This window comes from Pimephales promelas, chromosome 14 (genome assembly GCF_988280905.1).
Source record: "Pimephales promelas chromosome 14, fPimPro1.hap1.1, whole genome shotgun sequence".
In the NCBI taxonomy this organism is placed as follows: domain Eukaryota; kingdom Metazoa; phylum Chordata; class Actinopteri; order Cypriniformes; family Leuciscidae; genus Pimephales; species Pimephales promelas.
Genome location: NC_142782.1, coordinates 33,467,617 through 33,487,646, shown reverse-complemented (window position 1 = coordinate 33,487,646; position 20,030 = coordinate 33,467,617). Strand labels below are relative to the sequence as shown.

General features: G+C 39.0%; 2 protein-coding genes across 2 annotated transcripts in view; both read right to left on the bottom strand.

The window, feature by feature from the left end:
• The window catches only part of bicdl1 (BICD family like cargo adaptor 1), a 31,590-nt gene extending 18,069 nt beyond the window's left edge, over nucleotides 1-13,521 (bottom strand). The window contains exons 1-2 of the mRNA XM_039686346.2: nucleotides 12,733-13,521; nucleotides 9,513-9,728 (exon numbers count right to left, since the gene is read on the bottom strand). Of these exons, the coding sequence (XP_039542280.2) occupies nucleotides 9,513-9,728; nucleotides 12,733-13,128 (612 nt within the window). The 5' untranslated portion in view covers nucleotides 13,129-13,521. The remainder of the gene's footprint in view (nucleotides 1-9,512; nucleotides 9,729-12,732) is intronic.
• Nucleotides 13,522-16,650: 3,129 nt separating this feature from the next.
• On the bottom strand, nucleotides 16,651-19,166 carry LOC120489553 (uncharacterized). The gene is made up of 9 exons (XM_039686460.2): nucleotides 19,084-19,166; nucleotides 18,885-18,979; nucleotides 18,179-18,255; nucleotides 18,038-18,088; nucleotides 17,700-17,912; nucleotides 17,468-17,603; nucleotides 17,198-17,382; nucleotides 16,985-17,078; nucleotides 16,651-16,871 (listed from the first exon to the last, which is right to left on the bottom strand). Exons 1-9 carry the CDS (start codon nucleotides 19,097-19,099, stop codon nucleotides 16,764-16,766), a joined length of 975 nt encoding a protein of 324 aa, XP_039542394.2. The 5' UTR covers nucleotides 19,100-19,166; the 3' UTR covers nucleotides 16,651-16,763.
• Nucleotides 19,167-20,030: the final 864 nt, after the last annotated feature.

Genomic DNA, 20,030 nt, shown 5'->3' with positions numbered 1-20,030 from the left:
CCAGACTCACACCCACACACACTCATTGATCACACTTGGCAGTTTGTAGCATCTGTAGCAGAGATGCCTGTGTGTGGATTGGACGTCTGCGATCAGGCCACTGCAGCTGCGAAACACTCATTAGACGCTAAACTGACTCGCATCATCTGTGACCGTCACCACGGCAACCACGAGTCCCGGCTACATACAAACACAACAATGCCACTCGCGACCGTATGAACTTCGCTGCTGCAATATCTCTCACTGAATATGTTCAATTCAATCAGATTATTAGCCTGATCCCACCACACTCTCACACATTTCATTTGTAGCTACTGTACACACAGAGTCTGGCACATTTGCTCCATTGACAAGCGGTAACTTCCGTGTAGGCGGGTAACGCTAACGTTTACGCTGTTGAAGTCTTAAAACGACAGTAAAAGTAACAGGTAAACATTCATGTAATCCTACTTCAATTTCTCTGTTAAATCTGGGTATGGGGGAAGTAGTGTGTGTGTGGGTACTGTGTGTGTGTGTGCTTAAAAAGGTACCTTTTAACTTGTATTGAAATTATTAATGTATCGTAAATTGTCCTTTTGTATGTCGTCTTGCTGTTAAATTAATTGGCCTTCGGGGACGTATACAAATTAAGTAAAGTAAGTCTAAAACTATCTGCTATAAATTATAATTAATCGCTAATATTTGGTCGTGACGTATGCCGACTCAAACTATAGCGCACGACATCAACGTCGTCGTTCTCAGCCTCTGTTCGCTGATTGGACCGGTAAAAAATGATGAGATTGATTGATTTTTAATGAGAATGAAAGCGAGGCTGTGAGGGATAGACATGCATCTCGTCAATGGGCTGTACTGTTATTTAATGTTTTTTCGGATTGTTCTGCTCATGAAACACTGGAAAAATATCTTTCCATGTCAGTTGACAAAAAACTCCCGACAACGTAAGCTGTGGAAAATTTTAAGTAATCTAGGAGCTTTATTCAGCTTTATACAGCGGATGCCATTGTAAACATAACCGCCTCACAGACTCACTTTCATACCTGTCATGGCGCTGCTCTGAATAAGGTCTATAGCGTCAATATGAGACGCAGATATATATGAGCCAGAAGACGCCTCCTAGTGGTCTAACCCTAACACTACCCATAACTGAAGCGTGTCATATTGACGCTAAAGTGAGAGAAAATGTTATGTTAAATTAATTAGAAAATGTACACTTGAAATTGGGTTCAAATTTGAAACGACATTTTTAACCCAACATTTGGGTTTGTCCATATTTGACCCAAATTTGGGTTGAAATAACCCAGCTCCGTTTAGAGTGTAGTGTTAAGGATTCTGACAAGTGACAAGTACCACTCAAAGGAACATTTCTGCACTTTTTTCTGACAGTGTGCATCAGAATATGTCAAGGTTGTAGTAGGATCTTAACTTTATTTATTCACTGTTTGTTTTTCCTGACAGGAGGATTCTCCTGATACAAGAGTTTTACTAAAATAATACTCAGCAGTTTTCAGAAAAGGTCACCCATATTGCCTTTCTGTTGGCACAGATAAAGACTCGAGACTGATAAAGAAATGTTTTAAGGAGCAGGTTTCAACTTCTAGAGTGACACACTGGCTTTGACTCATTTCAGATTGCTAAACTTCTCGTTAGTTTGATATTGTTTAAGGTGTAAGCCAAAAAACGTCATCAAGAATATTTAATTGCTCGGCTGATTCATGAAACGAAAAGCAGGGGGGGAATTTGAGGGAGTTCAAGTAAGGTTATTTTAGTATTATTGACTCATATTTTGAATTAGGCTATGCTTTTATATTTTCAGTTTTCATTTTAGTTAAATTTTTATTATTATTTTTAATATTATTATTTAGGATTATTTTTTTTTAGGGGTGTAACGATACCCTCATGTCATGATTCGATACATATCACGAAACTGAACTCACGATACAATATTATTGCGATACTCCAAGACATATGGTAAAAGGTTAACAAAAAATGTACTGTTGATTAAAAATGGTAACTTTGATATTACACTGTGGGTTTAAATGAATAGACTTGGACTTGGTGCTTGTAACCCAAGGACAATAGCGACACCAGAATAACAATATTCATGATTCTGAAGCTGAAAATAATTTTAGACGAATATGCTTGCACCCTTTCTGACTAGATATATGTAACTTAGATATATTTAAAATAATTTTGGACACTTTTTTTACTGATCAAGTTGCATAAGTCATTTGGCATTATCAGGACCCACAAATATTCCCCCATTGCATTATTATACAGTATAATCAAAATTATATATAGTAGTTTAATGTAGTACTGACACTAAAACCTTTGTGAGATTTTTTTCACATACAGTAACTTTTATTTTGGCGGAACTATATCCACGATACATATTGGTGCATTTTTGTATTGCGATATATTGCGGCACGATATATTTACACCCCTAATTTTTTTGTTATTAGTTCAGTTCCAGTTAGTTATTTTAACTTATTTCAGTTAGTTGCCAAAGCAACATTTCTAATTTATGTTTAGTGTATATTTCATATTTTTTCAGCTTTGTTTCAATTAACAGAAATGCTTTTAATAGTTTTAGTTGTAGTTAATAACCCGGGTTGAAAGGCACAATCCGAGATCCAAAAAAATGACTGGTGTCTTTTGAGAAGAGATTATAGTTTGCTTTATAGTCTTGACCAAAATAAACATCTGCAAACAGGAAGAACAGTCGTATGTGTCTTCCTGTTTATGTTAGTGATTAGATATTTTTGAGCTTGCATTAAACTGAGAGAAAAGTGGTCACTCGGGAGACTTAACTACGTTCTCGGTTACTTTTTATAAAATATTTTCCTTAAAAACAGAGATAAATGAGGCATAATTATTACATTAAATAATGTGGAGTGGCTCAGATCATTCAGTCTTGAAGAAGCTGATGAGAAATATTTGGATTAACATTGAAATCTCAGACTTTTTGATTGTAGACTTTTTGACAAGTCTTTTCCCTAAAATCTGAGAAGAGGAGGTTTAATTTAGCGTCTTTTTTTTTTTCCACAGGATCTAACATCATTCTTCATAACGGCATTTAAAACTGAACTGTAATTACATTTGCATCACCTTCACGAATGATAATCAAAGAGCGATTAGTCATGTTGGTGTCTGTCCATTCAGCGGTGTAATCTCAGTGTGAATCGTGTCTGATGTTGCAGGTCGACATGACCCACAGCAGACGCGCGTCTCACACACTCACTCGTGTGTATTGAGCCGCAGACGCGTCACATGCCGTGAGGTTGCTTGTTCTTTCATTTGTGCCTCATTTACATAACAAAGAGCAATGCTTAAGGAAACTCCTTTTTACACTCATTTAGAGTGTCTTATTGGTTGAATCCGATATTGGGGTGGAGGTTCACGTTCCTATGGTAACACATGGATTTGAACATGACACTTGAGGTTGCCATAGCGATTTGTGGGAATAGTGATCGGAGGTGCTGAGACAGGCCTTAGTCATACTGTCAGAGCAGGGTACCTGTGACATTTCTGAAATGATCTCCGTCCACATTAAAACGACTGAAAACGCGGATCACGTGACCATTCACCAACACTGGGCATGCCGGTGTAAACAGGGATTGACGAATCAGGGAAGGATACGTCATGACCGATAACACCCAATCATGGAGCCAAGCCTCAGCCCCTGCGTCAGCGTTTCTGAAGTCCTACGTTTTGTCCCGTCTACATTAAAACGCCCTCTGGAGATTCAAAACGCAAAACGGAGCTGCAGCGTTTCTAAACTTCTCCGTTTTAGGTCTTCGTTTTTCCCGTTTTAGTGTGCAAACGTAGCAAAAGGTCTCCGTTTTTAAACGAAAACGCAGTAGTGTGGACGGGGCCTTAGTATCGAGCATCAATCTGTGTGTCGTCCTGCGGCATTATCCTTTTCAAACTAGACAGGGAGAAATCACCTATAGCAACCACACAGAACAACCTAGCCACGCCCTGGCAACACCCTGACAGCACATCGGCAACACCCCAGCAACGTGGCAGTGAGTTTAATGTAGTTTTAATACACAAGTTTACACTCCAAATCCTGCAGTAGCACCTCAATGCAGAACATGAGATCCACGGGGAGGAGTCGGATCAAGATCCAAGGGGTGGAGATGGGTAGGATTAGGGTTGGGTTTAGGGATCAGGGGGCGGAGTTGGGTAGGTTTAGGTGTATGTAAGGTGGGAGGAGTTGGATGTAAACACAGCGACGGTTCCACTACTTCGACTGGAGATGGCGTTACTACTTATATAGCCTAGGCTTATAGTTGATATCCGAACTATATCATAGGCTACTTGGCTAGAGTGCAAAGTGTGTGCCATGATGATAATTAGGCGCAAGAGAGAGGTGCGGGCGCGATCGAACTGTGTTTGTGTGTAAACAATGAGGCGCATGGACATTGCATCTTCGTAGCTGGTTTGACAAAAATTCAAAAGATTTTTTTTTTTTTTTTTTTTTTATAAAAAATCGTTTTTGAGATTGTTTCAACTATATATTCAAATTCACCAAAAAAAAAATGTGTTCATAAACATCTGGGGAATTCACATGCTGTACATGCCATCTAGTGGTTACACCATGATTCTACGCTTTTTCTCTATACTGTAACCAGATGGTGCTAATTTTCTTCAAAAAAAAAAATGTTTTTTCTGAAGGCGTAGACTCTATATTAAACTAAAATACTGCATTAATAATTTTTTGAAAAAAATAATATATATATATATATATATATATATATATATTTACATGGCAAAAATAGACCATAAATATTAATAAATTCAATCAAATTGTCTCAAAATACTAAATTACAAAGAATAAATATTATAGAACAAAAATAAATTGCATTGGTTTTACTGGGATGGAGGAAATTTAATTTTTAGGTGTCCGGTCACTTTTGACCGGGAAGGTAACAAGTGTGACTCCGAAACGAAGAGCACCTGAGGGTTAAAGTTTGTGTCGGTGATTTCAGGCCCAAAAATAAATGATCACATTCATCTAATTTTTCCTAACGATCCGCTAGCTGCCTGCCCCATAAGCAGGCTGTCAAAAAACGCCTCTCTGTAAGTAGCCTCAGCTCTGAAATCTGCACTGCACACAAAAACAAATCGGTACAACCACCACCACTCAAAACCAAAATAAACAGTGTTCCAACCAATCACCGACAGGGGCGGGTTTTGTGAGGTTTTGCGCTTGACCTTGATTGGTTGAAACACTTTTTATTTTGGTTTCGAGTGGTTGTACCCCAATGTTTGTGTGTGCAGATTTGAGAGCCGAGGCTGCCTGCAGAGACGCGTTTGACGGCCTGCTTATGGGGCGGGCAGCTATAGCAAATCGTTAGGAAAAATTAGACAAATGTGATCGTTTATTTTTGGGATAAGACGTCCCAGCAGGGTTAACCATAGAAGGAGCTCTGAAACTGAAGAAAGTCTCTGTCTGACCCCACAACCTGTTACCCATGTTACTTTGCCATTCATTTCCAATGCAGCCAACCAGTGAACATATAATCAATGGGATCATTTATAAAATCACTCCATCTTGATAATGAAATGTGGGTCTATTTTTGTTCGTTGTCCATCTCCCCTCATCCTCTCTCTCTCTCTCTATCTCTCTCTCTCTGTCTCTCTCTCTCTCTCTCTAAACCTTTGTAATGTAATTAGTAAAATTCTCACTGATCAGATTAGGCTGCTGGGGTCCTCTCTTTTTTGACAACCCCCTGCTTCCAGGACTGGCAGACAGACGTGTGTGTGTGTGTGTGTGTGTGTGTGTGTGTGTGCAACAGAAAGCATCTGTCCAACACAACACAATATGTCCAGTACATTAGCTAAGCATTAATGCTGTCTGTATTAGCTAGGCATTACCTACTTGTCAACCTCTACTTCATTATCTAGTTGAGTTACCACTGTCCCTCCAGAATAAAATCTGTCTCAGATGCTTAACATTTTACAGTAAGGTCCTTTATGTAGCTTTTCCACTGCACAGTACCAGCTCGACTCGACTCGGTTTGGTTTCCCACTGTGTAAAAGTTCTGAGCGAGCTGAGGCGATACTAAAATGCGACGGAAAAACAATGCCGACTGATCGTCACCATTCACTGCGTAATCATTGCACGCGCTAGATGGAGTATCCAGAATAACCCCGCTATTTTTAAATAGTAAATTTAAAACTAAAAAGCTGAAATTAACATGAAGATAAATAAATGCTTTAGAAGTGTGTAGTTCATGTTAACTAATGTTTACAAATGAAACCTTATTGTAAAGTGTTGTCAATGTTTCTCCTAAAAGATCCTTGAGAGAAATAATAAAAAATGCAATTGCTGCATACAATTAAGTATAGGGCTATATCACACTATTGTTCTGTATTGGGCTATTTAGGTTCTGATATGTACATTATAGGTGCTAATATGTCCATTTCAGGAATATGTCCATTTTAGGTGCTAATATGTACATTTTAGGTGTTAATATGTACATTTTAGGTTCTGATATGTACATTTTAGGTGCTAATATGTACATTTTAGGTGCTAATATGTACATTTAGGTGCTAATATGTACATTTTAAGTGTTAATATGTACATTTTAGGTTCTGATATGTACATTTTAGGTGCTAATATGTACATTTTAGGTGCTAATATGTACATTTAGGTGCTAATATGTACATTTTAAGTGTTAATATGTACATTTTAGGTTCTGATATGTACATTTTAGGTGCTAATATGTACATTTTAGGTGCTAATATGTACATTTAGGTGCTAATATGTACATTTTAAGTGTTAATATGTACATTTTAGGTTCTGATATGTACATTTTAGGTGCTAATATGTCCATTTCAGGAGCTAATATGAACATTTTAGGTGCTAATCTGTACATTTAGGTGCTAATATGTACATTTTAAGTGTTAATATGTACATTTTAGGTTCTGATGTGTACATTTTAGGTGCTAATATGTCCATTTCAGGAGCTAATATGAACATTTTAGGTGTTAATCTGTACATTTAGGTCCTAATATGTACATTTTAGGTGCTAATATGTACATTTTAGGTGCTAATATGTACATTTAGGTGCTAATATGTACATTTTAAGTGCTAAAATGTACCACTAAGGTACCAATATGCAGCCTTTGGGTGCAAAAGTGTACCTTTTGAAAAGGTACAGCCCCAGTGACAGCTTTTGTACCTTCTTTTCTGAGAGTGCAGAAAATTCATATTGAGTGCAAAGTTTTCTCTTCTGAAACTCGAAACATCTACTGTAAGAAGCAGGAGACTGTTTTCCTAAATAAACATTTATGAGATATTAATCAGATCTCATTTGTGATTTTCTTTCAGTCAGATATGTAACCGCAGACTGTTCTTGCTCTGTTCCAGTCGGCTATCCCTAATGCTGTTGGTAAAGGAAAGAGGATCTAGATTAAACCCTAATCCCACCTGAGTTCATGCATGACTCACTCTGCCTTATGTCACTTCCTGTTGCTTGTCCCACTGAAGGAAGGTCATCTGAGTCTGAACTCTGCAGCAAGAGATCCATTAGTAGATCTGTCAAGCCCATCTAGTTATCTCATAATCAGAGCCTCTTTCTTGCTTCAGAGAACATCACCATCAGCAGCCGACGAGCTTCTGGGTTTAACTACTTAAACTAATTGAAAACAACAGGGAACTACTGATGGTAACCGGCCACACCATGGCTACTACCCTTACTACAAGAAATGTGTTTCTATTTATAGGCTGATATATGTCAGAACTAAATCATTCTGATATAAAAACCAATGAGGTTCGTTCTCGTGTTACGCAACACGTTTGAGCTTCAGTGAGAGCCAATGAGGTTCGTTCTCATGTTACGCATCACGTTTGAGATTTTTCAAGAGCCAATGAGTTTCCTTCTCGTGTTATGTAGGAAGTTTGAGCTAAGAACCAATGAGGTTCGTTCTCGTGTTACGCGGCACGTTTGAGCTTCAGTGAGAGCCAATGAGGTTCGTTCTCGTGTTACGCGGCACGTTTGAGCTTCAGTGAGAGCCAATGAGGTTTGTTCTCGTGTTACGCATCACGTTTGAGCTTCAGTGAGAGCCAATGAGGTTCGTTCTCGTGTTACGCGGCACGTTTGAGCTTCAGTGAGAGCCAATGAGGTTTGTTCTCGTGTTACGCATCACGTTTGAGCTTCAGTGAGAGCCAATGAGGTTCGTTCTCGTGTTACGCGGCACGTTTGAGCTTCAGCGGGAGCCAATGAGGTTCGTTCTCATGTTACGCATCACGTTTGAGCTTCAGTGAGAGCCAATGAGGTTCGTTCTCGTGTTACGCATCACGTTTGAGCTTCAGTGAGAGCCAATGAGGTTCGTTCTCGTGTTACGCATCACGTTTGAGCTTCAGTGAGAGCCAATGAGTTTCGTTCTCGTGTTACGCATCACGTTTGAGCTTCAGCAAGAGCCAATGAGGTTCGTTCTCATGTTACGCATCACGTTTGAGCTTCAGCAAGAGCCAATGAGGTTCATTCTCATGTTACGCATCACGTTTGAGCTTCAGCAAGAGCCAATGAGGTTCATTCTCGTGTTACGCATCACGTTTGAGCTTCAGCAAGAGCCAATGAGGTTCATTCTCGTGTTACGCATCACGTTTGAGCTTCAGCAAGAGCCAATGAGGTTCGTTCTCATGTTACGCGGCACGTTTGAGCTTCAGTGAGAACCAATGGGGTTCGTTCTCGTGTTACGCCGTACGTTTGAGCTAATTTGAGTATGCGCTTAGAATAAACAGTCCGCTGGTGTGAACGCTAGTATAGTAATAGTTATTGTTTATTAATTTATTTATCATTTTAACTTCTAAAAAATTAACTACTATAGTTCCTGGTGTGAACGGGCCTTTATTCTCTTTTCTGAGAACATGTTCTGGTTTTACTGGTGTTATTGCCCCTCAGCTGGAAGACCATGTGCTGCCAGTCTTGATTAGTTTATCATCATCAGTTCTTCTGCCATTATGTGTGAATATTAATAGAACCATGTGGTAATAGGAAGTGTGTGTCGGAGTAAATGAAATTGACAAGGATTGACAGCATTAAAGCATTATGAGGCCTGATTGTGAGTGTTAGGGACAGCTGCAGTCAATCTGAACGTTAAAAATATTAACATCAGTCTGTCAGGGGGACGCTGGTGTGATTGTTGTGTGACCTGCGTCATTGCTACAACACTACAGCCATCCTGGGGCAAAATCAATGAGACTCAATGACAATTGAAACGCGCCTGTGAACAAGAGTCGCACAAAGAACCTGCCATTACTAAACTCAGCTTCAAGTTTTCAAAACACACCTTCATCATCATCATCATCATCAAGTATTTTTCCCTCTTCTGACCCATTGCAAACTGTTAGCACTACATCCTGTGATATCAGCCAGCATCTCCACCCGTTTGAGTGCACTTAACAGAGACCATCCAGTAAGATCTGTGTGTGTAAACCTCACTCCCCTGGCCTCAAGAGACACACTAGCTAGCGACTACACACACACACACACACTCACCCTGCTGAGCTGCTCCAGCAGCCGATGGTTCTGTTCTGACAGCTCGCTGATGGCCCGGCTCTTGTCCCGGTCGGCCTCACGCAGCTGCACCTGATGTCTCTCCAGCTCCCCCTGCAGGTGTTGCACATCTGTCTCCAGTTCAGCCACCCGGCCTTCCCATTCCCCCTCGCGATTCTCCAAACGACGACGCAGCTCATGTTTCTCCTGCTCCAGGAGCTGGAAGAGAAACAGGGTCACTGACATTTATTTACAATTAAATGCTTTTTAAATTCCAATTAAATTCCTGGATTTGATTAACTAGTTGCCAAAGTTTGCCAGGTTGGATCAAATCGTTGACAGATTCAATAAGACTCTGAGTGGCAAATAAACTAGCAAGGCAATAAAACTGAATGTTTTGTGAATGAGTTGAGTTGAGAACTGAACGAGATACGCTCCCATTCACAAGTTTTTAACATAAAATTCACTTGTACATTCTGAGAATCTTTTATATGTGTATTATTTATATACTGTATAAATATGCAGTATATATATATATATATATATATATATATATATATATATACATATATATACATACACTCATCTAAAGGATTATTAGGAACACCTGTTCAATCTCTTACTTATGTAATTATCTAATCAACCAATCACATTTAATCTTCAATGCATTTAGGGGTGTGGTCCTGGTCAAGACAATCTCCTGAACTCCAAACTGAATGTCAGGAAAAGGTGATTTAAGCAATTTTGAGTATTTCACAATCTGCTCAGTTACTGGGATTTTCACTCACAACCATTTCTAGGGTTTACAAAGAATGGAGTGAAAAGGGAAAAACATCCAGTATGCGGCAGTCCTGTGGGCCAAAATGCCTTGTTGATGCGAGAGGTCAGAGGAGAATGGGCCGACTGATTCAAGCTGACTTTGACTGAAATAACCACTCGTTACAACCGAGGTATGCAGCAAAGCATTTGTGAAGACACAACACACAGAACCTTGAGGCGGATGGGCTACAACAGCAGAAGACCCCACCGGGTACCACTGATCTCCACTACAAATAGGAAAAAGAGGCGACAATTTGCAAGAGCTCACCAAAAAGACTGGAATAATGTTGCCTGGTCTGATGAGTCTCGATTTCTGTTGAGTAGAGTCCGAATTTGGCGTAAACAGAATGAGATCATGGATCATCATGCCTTGTTACCACTGTGCAGGCTGGTGGTGGTGGTGTAATGGTTTTCTTGGCACACTTTAGGCCCCTTAGTGCCAATTTGACATCGTTTAAATGCCACGGCCTACCTGAGCATTGTTTCTGACCATGTCCATCCCTTTATGGCCACCATGTCCCCATCCTCTGATGGCTACTTCCAACAGGATAATGCACCATGTCACAAAGCTCAAATCATTTCAAATTGGTTTCTTGAACATGACAGTGAGTTGACTGTACTAAAATGGCCCCCACAGTCACCAGATCTCAACCCAATAGAGCATCTTTGGGATGTGCTGGAACGGGAGCTTCGTGCCACAAATCTCCATCAACCGCAAGATGCTATCCTATCAATATGGGCCGACATTTCTAAAGAATGCTTTCAGCACCTTGTTGAATCAATGCCACGTAGAATTAAGGCAGTTTTGAAGGCGAAAGGGGGTCAAACACAGTATTAGTGTGCTGTTCCTAATAATCCTTTAGGTGATTAATAAAAAAAGAAAAAACACCGTAAACTTAAAAGTGATACAGCAATAAAACAAAAATGATGGCATGAACACCATCATTATATAGCAGTATTAGCTCTAACCCTATTAGTTCTAAGCTTTTGTGGCATCAACTATTTTAAATAACCCTGGCCCTAAACGGCACGCAACAGAACAGCGTGTGATTGGTCGCCTTACATGTTGGTCATATGGTCTCTTCCTGTCTAAGTGTGGCAGAAAAGCTGTAATGCTAGTTAGACACGTGGATTTGATGGTTTGCGAGGGTCAGGCAGGTTCAGTCCCGGGCACCTCTGAGAGCACTAGCTGTAATTGCAGAAAATGAAATCTGGCACTGATTAAAGCCCGTGAAATCCACTGTGAAGGCTATCAAACTAACTAAGCGTAGAAGTCATTTCAATGCTGATTACTTGCTTTATAAGAGGGTGTTAATATGAACAAATAGGGATTCCTCAAACAAAGGGCGATTGTCAGAAAATATAAGTATGTTTGAACTACTGTAGGATGTAGATTAAGGCGAGAGGTTTAAGTCAAAGGTGCGTGGAGAACTGCCAGGAACCTGTCGAGGATCTGGCCATCGGACAGCTGATCGGAGCCAAAGCACATTAGCTTAGCTTGCAGCATCGCTGAAAAAGCCCATATAGGTCTGAACGAGGTTCAACTCAGTCAATGGTCTATTCAGTGATAGTAAACGCAGTCTGGACATGTATGGATGCCGTTAACTCTGGTTCGAGTGTTTGTGTTTTCACAATGCACTATCATAGACATTATTACTAGATAATACTTAGAAACAATTAGCATTTAAGATGTGTGGATATTTGTGCAATTGTCTTGAGATACAGATGGAGTTGGTGACTCTTCAGGAGTTCAGCATGAGGAATAATTTTACACGCTAATGTGTTCAAGTCATTTAAATGATTTGCTCCATCATGCTCTTTAATATTTTTATACATCCTGATTAATAATTAAAAAAGCAGACTGACTGCACACCCATGTAAACAACGCATGCATGCAAAATCAATCAGCACTGCTGATAAACAAAGTATTAGATTACTTAGATTAGAACTACTAACTTTTATAGTTATGTGTAATCATGAATAATTTACTCTTATTAATATAGTAACTTGATTATTGATATTTGGGGGGTTACTTTTCATTTTCTGTTTTCAATTGATTCTGTACACTGTAAAAATGAATATGCTTTATCCAATCAATAAAATTGTGGCAACAGATTAGAATTGAGTAATAGTTAATCAAATTAATATTCTAATTAGTTCTAATTTGAACAATTTAATTAATAATATTGCTTGTAATATGTTGCCACAATTTTATTGATTAGATAAAGCATATTATTTTTTTTTTCAGTGTATGTGTGTGTGTGAACCCCGAATTCTGCAGAAAACTAAACAACTTTAGGAATCTGACAGTCAAACTTATGGCATGTCAACTTGACTTGACTTTTTGTTTATGCAAACTGTTGGGCATGTATCTACACCCAAGTGGAGTTTTAGAGCTCCTCACCTCCAGTTTGTCGTTTAAATCCTTGGTAATTCTGTCATATTGCTTTGTGAGGTCTTGGTTTCTTTCAAGTAGAGCTTTCCCCAGTTTAGCAGCGAGGACCAGGTCCTTTTCTTTCTGCCGGAAGAGCGACAGTAGATCAGAGTCCTGTCCGCTCACAGGTGTCTCTGAGGCGGATACCTCCAGATCGTCCTCCCGTTCCCCGGTGAGCATGGCCAGCTCCTCCTCCAAAGCCATGCCGAGCCCCCCGGGCGCGGTGTGTATCAGCGTGAGGGTTTGATATTCCCCGGTGTCTGGCGAGCTTTGACGGCCGGGATCGAGCGCGAGTTCCATGCGGTCGCTGTCCAGCTGCGGTGGTGCTGAAATCGCGCTGCGCAGGTCGAGGCAAGACGCGGACATCGCCGGAAAAACGACAGATTGAGCGCTTCACACCCGGTGAACCCGCGTTAGTCCTGGGTCCGGGTGACCTGTTTTGCTCTGGGTCGATGGTAACGCCATTGAAATGGGTAAATCGTTTCCAGTATGGTTATATGAGCAGCTCTAATCACTGTCTTGCCTCAGCGTCTCCAGTGACAATCAATGTATCATTTAGCCCAATAAAATCCATCAATCTGTTTTTGAACACTCTAGAGATGGCTGACCTTCACGTTAACCCCCTTTATGATCACCGTCCAGTCGTTGTGTCCACTCCAGAGCACCGGGGTCCCGGTTATTCCCCATTATCGTCGCCCCTCGCTCACATCCCTGGCCTATACGACACACAAATACGCGGATTGCTCTCGTGCGCGAGCCTCCTCCCAACCCCGTTCCTGAGCGCGCTCTCTGCGTCCGTGACGTCAGCTAATCAACCTGCTCCTCGTAGCCACCCATTGGTCGATTGTGATAACGCCATATGCTATAGAAGAACTGGGTGAAAGACATGTGAATGTTGCTGCTGCTGATGGTGTGAAGGGAAACAGCCTGTTCTGGATGGTTACTGACCTTAGATAAGCTCAAGACTTGTGTGGTGGTCTTTTCATAATATGCATTATTTGGTTTACCAATACCAAATACTGCTTCAGTTGTGTGCACACACACACACAGTCTGATTCACTACTTTGTGGGGATCTCCATAGACGTTGTTTACATAGATAGATGTTTTTTTTTACAGTCCAAACTGTATATTCTGTCCCCTTACACTAACCCTAAACTTACCTATCACACACACACTTATATATATATATATATATATATATATATATAATTTAAATAAATACAAATGTTTTTAACAAATGTTTAACACGTAACAAATGTTTAAATTTAATGTGTAGATTCAAATGTTTAGGTTTAAAAAGCGCAACTCTCTGAGAGAACAAAGCAAATTAACATTTGAAGCCCATCAAATCACCCAAACTCACACAAGGATGGTTTAATGTAAATGATTATCTTCGAGTATTATACATGTTTAGTATCGTTTAAAATGTCTCAGTGCAACTGGTACAAATGTCTTATTTCCAAATAAGTAAAATAATAAGGCTTTTTAGAGTTTAGAGATGGAGTGGATGGTTAAACCCTCCTGCTCTCAGAAGGTGTTAGCTCAATGCTAATGCTAATCATCTTCCACCCCCAGTAAGTCTGGGACAGTGTTTAAGGTACATTTCCACTGTGAACTCATGTTTACAAATGAAATGGGGTCTGTCTATGAAATGCAGCAGAAGGCTCGGGCCCCTTTTCTGTATCTCAGAGTCCGAGTCTATCAGCTTTATGTATTCCTTAAATGTCGGGTTCGTCTTCTCTTTATTCCTGAACATTTGATGTTTTGTATTGATTATCTTTGAACTGATGATAAATTTACCACTCAAAAAAATTACATGTTGGCTTTAATTAATTTTAATTTGTCAACAGGTTCCACATAACTGGATTACGTTAAACAAACATAATTTGTTCATGTTACTTCAACATAATAGATTAGTCTCAGCGTGAATTTTTAAAGGCTTCCTGACATGATTCAAAGGCATTTTATTATATTCATTCATCCATTTATATTTCATTTGATTCAGTGACATTTAATTAAATTGATAGACTTTCGCTAGCTATTTGCTAGCAGCTATTACACACTATCAAGTCTTCCCCCTTTTCTAAATTTCTCAAAAAAACCCATAAAATACCACTTAATTTTAATAATTAAACCTTATGCAAAGCATGCTGGGTAGTGGGAACTAAAAGCACTGCCCAGTTTCAGTTAAGCCAACACAAATCAATCATGTAATCCAACACAAACGGATTAAGTAAACTTAAGTTGTTCGTAGATTTAAGCAGATTGAACACAATAAAATTAAGTTCGGGCAAAATGGCAGTCGGCTCGCACTATACACTGTAAAAAATATTGTTGGTTTAAATTTAAAAAATAAGTAACCTGGTTGCCTTAAAAGTTTAAGTTGATTGAACTAGAAAAAGTGAGTTAATACAATGAAGGAGATTGATTTAATCATCAGAAACTCAAAATAATAAGTTACCTGAACTAAATAAATTATTTAAGTTGATTTGACAAAAGAAAAAATGTTGTGATAACAAATCTTGAAAATATTTTTTTACAGTGTACTGCCACCCTCTGGACGTACACTTTAATGGTTTGTGTTTAGACAACACATTAGGATTTTGTACTGTCAAGTTGAGACACAATTACATAGACCTTAATAGAAAAAAAACATGTAAAGTCAAAAAATACAATTATTATAAGTAAACTATATAAATATATTGTGTATATAAGTGCAAAACCTCTAAAATTATTACATTTGATGATTCTAACTGACTTTGATATTATATCATTAGAGTTAAAAGGAACAATCAAACGTTTCACTTATATTTAATGATGTGCAGATTTTATTTAAAACCTTTTCATTTATGGAGTCAGATGAAATAACGAGAGAATACATATGAAAAATGTATTACGTTTAATCAAAAATACTTTCTCAATATATTATCATTTAAACCATTTAATCCCAAATTTTTCAATATCCAAATCATGTGTCATCATTAGTATCACTTTAAAACAATCAATGATAATTTTTTGAATTTTTTTAAAACGGTGGGAAACTGTGTTGTATCAGCCATTGATTGGACAGACTGAATATAGGTCTATTTGACCTGTGCAGTGTGTGCGTGTCAAGTCAAGTCAAATATATTTATATAGCGCTTTTCACAATACAGATTGTATCAAAGCTGCTTCACAGTATCAATCAAGACAACTTAACAGTGTTTGTTTATTCATGAAAAAAAAGACAATCAAGTTTGGTAGAGTTATGATAGGTCGTTTAATTTGAATAACTGAGCAAGTCAAAGGCAACAGTGGCAAGGAACCGGAAAACTCCACCAGGTGACCCGATGGAGAAAAAAAACACACTTTGGGAGAACCCAGGCTCAGTCGGCGGCCAGTTCTCCTCTGGCGTTTATGAACTAGAGGCCAAATTTACAATAACTGTAAGATAAAAAATGTATATGAACGTTTGGCTAAATAAATGCGTCTTTAGTCTAGTTTTAAAGTAGTTTTAAACTGATATCAGGAAGGCTATTCCAGAGCTTCGAAACTAAATGTGAAAATGCTTACCACATGCTAACCACGACCGATCAGACGGGGCGGAGTAGACTCATTTAGACCGAAATCATCATTTGCTTTAAGCCAGGTTTCAGTAAGGCACAGAACATCGAAATTATTATCTGTGACCATTTCATTTACAATAACCGCTTTAGGTGTGAGCGATTTAATGTTTAGAAGACCTAGCTTTAGAAATTGTTTTAGTTCACTAATAGCTTTAATAGTTCTAATAGTTTTGTTCACTAATAGCAAGATGTGCGTGTGTGCGTGTGTTACGGTGTTTGTGTGCGTGTGGGGTTTGTGGTTACATATTACATTACATATTCAATTTCAATATCTACTAGAAATGCACTGATATATTATTTAATGGGTTCATGAGAATCTAATATAAAGAACACAACATAAACAAACCCCCCTTCCTTCCTTCACCCCTCCGTCTCCTGTCTCTTCTTCTTGGAGTCTAGTAGGGAAGGCAGTGTATATCCGACTCCTGCTTCTTGGGTTCATCCTGTTCCTTTTTCTCAACCTTCTTTGGAGGCAGCATGCGTGGCATCAGCTTTTTTCCCACCTGCAATAGAGATGTGATTTTTAAGTCGGCATCACACTATTGATTCATATTCAAATATTAATGAGCAAGACACACGTGTGAGGGAAGTAGTGCAGGTTCTGTGTGCCACCTACTATTTTCACTGGAGGAGCAAGAGCAATATCCCGTCTTTCCTGTATCCGTCTCTCTCGCCGTGCTTTCATCTTAGCCTCACTCTCCATCCTGCCACTGTGATAGAGAGAAAGCAAGAGTTAAATTAGCAAGAGCTCAGTTTTATCAAACCATAAAATGATCATCACAGTCGCTTTATCACTTTGTGTCGTGAAGACATGTATTTATATATTTACTTCATGGCTTTGTGTTTCCAAAACTGGTTTAGTAGTTTGACGTGTGCTTCATCTGTCATGTTTTCCAACAAGTTTGAAGTCAATTCATCAAGGTCTACCAGGATAAGACTTGGAAAATGAAGGCTGCAGGAACGCTCAAAGATCTCCATGTAAACGTCCGTCAACTTCTCACAGTACCATTTGACCTGGCGAGACAAAAGCATGAGTTATGAGATCACGTATGACAGATCAGCCGTACACTGTGAGTGATGGGACACGTTGTGCACTTACTCTCAGTCTTCTAGTGATGACGCCCGAATCCTCACTACTCAGTTGGCTTTTTATATTTTCTGGTTTATCTTCCTCTTGTTTAATGAGGAGAGCCATTTTCTGCATCTCCTTGTCCCTCTGGTTCAACCTCTCTTGTCTGCACAAACACACACAAAGCAAAACACTGTCGTCGGTTCCCACAGATCGGAAACTGTGAAGAAATTAAATTCATCATTGTGCACAAGAAACGTACAACTTTTCCTTTTCATACTCCAAACTCTTAATGAGCTGTTCCTCTTCATCCATTTCTTCCGTAAAGAAAATGTATTCCCGCATAATTCTCTCTGTGAGGTCATCCAGGTCGACCTCTTTCACTTCCTCTTCCACTTCCTCTTCCACATCCTCTTTCACTTCCTCTTCAGGTTCTGGCAAAGCCCTCTCTTCCATTTCATTTTCAGGAACTTTTCTGAAAGAGATTACAGGAACAGAAATGAATATGGATAATGCTATCAGTAGTATCTTCAGTAAATGGGATATGCAAAAACATTGGCATGTCAGTACTATTGTTTATTTTTTATTTTTATTACTGACCTTTCAAGTTGTGCTTCTTTTTTTAAAAGTGTCCTGTTCGCATCCTGAGCCCTGAAACATGAAGAAATATAAAATGAAGAGCTATATAAAATGAAACTTTTTTTACAAACCAACTTTTAACGATGTTCGAAAAGTAGTTACGTTTGTTTGGCCTTTGCATTCTGGACTTTTGGACCGGGTTTAAGACAGCCACTATCCTTCTGAGATAAACAATATGCCTGAAAAAAAAAAAGGGTTTCTTTTATTAAAGGTTTATGTAACTGAGAAAGTGAAAGAGAGAAAGGTTCACAGAAAGACTACAGATGATACACACAAATGAAAAACCTAATCCACACAATTTACAAGCATGTAGTAGAGCCCGACCGATAAAGGATTTTGAAGGCCGATACCGATATAAATATTTTTGGGTTTTACAATCCGATATATCGGCCGATATTTTATTTATTTATTTTTTAAACTGGAGATGATTAGTCACAATTTTTTTCATGCTTATTTGAGTTAAGAGAACTGATGGGGATGTTCTTTTAATTGTTATTCAAGCAATGTATGTATTGTGACCAACTCAACAAGTGTTGCCAATAGGAACGGTGTAGAGTGCCCTCTGGTGGACAAACTATACAACTCCAACACTCATGACATGGTTCAAGCGTGTTTCGTCCGTTTTTATTTTATTTTTGAAATATTCATTTATCGGCCATTATAACTGCCGATACCGATAGTTTGGAAAATGCCTAATATCGGCCGATAATATCGGTCTGCTGATATATCGGTCGGGCTCTAGCATGTAGATATATTTCATATTTTCAAAGTATCATATTCATTTGAACTGAATACTAAATTCACTTACTTCAAGGCGTGTTTCTCGTAACATTTCAGCCCTGAGTTGATCAGCCTTGATGCCGTATCCTAAATAAACTCGTGGGTCTAAAGACGGCGACGATCCTGCATAAAACATCACATTTATTTCATGTTAATATGGTTGTTATGAAGGAACTTATGTAGAATTCATACTCAAGTGAGATGTTTTGAATAGAAATGAAGCAAACCAGTATCAGATTCCATGAATATCTTGCAGGCTCTTTCATAGATAGGAGAAAAGTTCACAGGCTCCAGTCTGTGCTGGCGGAGGAGCTCCTGTTGATGATAAGCCAGAAGAAGAAGAAAACACCTTAATACTGTGCCCAACATATGAATGCAGGCTTAATATTAATAGTAACCAAAGATGGATGAAACCGTCTTACCCTCAACGTCGCAATGACTTCTGCGTGTGTCTTTCTAGGCACAGGTTCTGCAGTCTGTGCAGGACTGACCTTGCGAGATGGATTGACATCCATTTTGTGATCTAAAATAGTATGCAGATCCAAAATCCTACAATCAAATAAAATGTTGTGATCTCAAACCAGATAGAGATCAGACCAATTCAACTCTACTAACACAGATCTGGAAATGAACACCGATCTAAACGGTTATAAAACAGCAAACTGGACCAAAAGCGTCCACTGAGTGAAAATGCAGATTCACCGATTCAACTGAAGATCAGATGTCCAATCGTACACTTTGCACACTAATCAAAAGCTGTAGTGTACTGATGCAAAAAAATCGTAAATGTCCACAACAGCAACACTAAATCGCATAAAGCAACGGGCAGAAGCGAATGTTCAGTGAGAATCAGCAGCTTGTTTTGAGATTGTTTTGATTTAAAAATAGGCTTGTTTGAGATGCGCCTCGCCTCGTTTACACTGCATGGTTCAAGTGACCCAAATCCGATTTTTTCCTCTCATGTGGCACAGATCGGATATGACCGATGAACGTGTAAAGCAGGAAAAAAAAACGCATGGATTCCGATTTTCTCGGATCGGATTCAGGCCTCATTCATATGTGGTAATAAATCGGATATGATTCAGATACGTGCATTTGCATGTGCCATGTAAGCAGACAAATCGGATATGTCCCAGTAAATGCGAGTCACGCGATGGAAGAAATTTACACACAG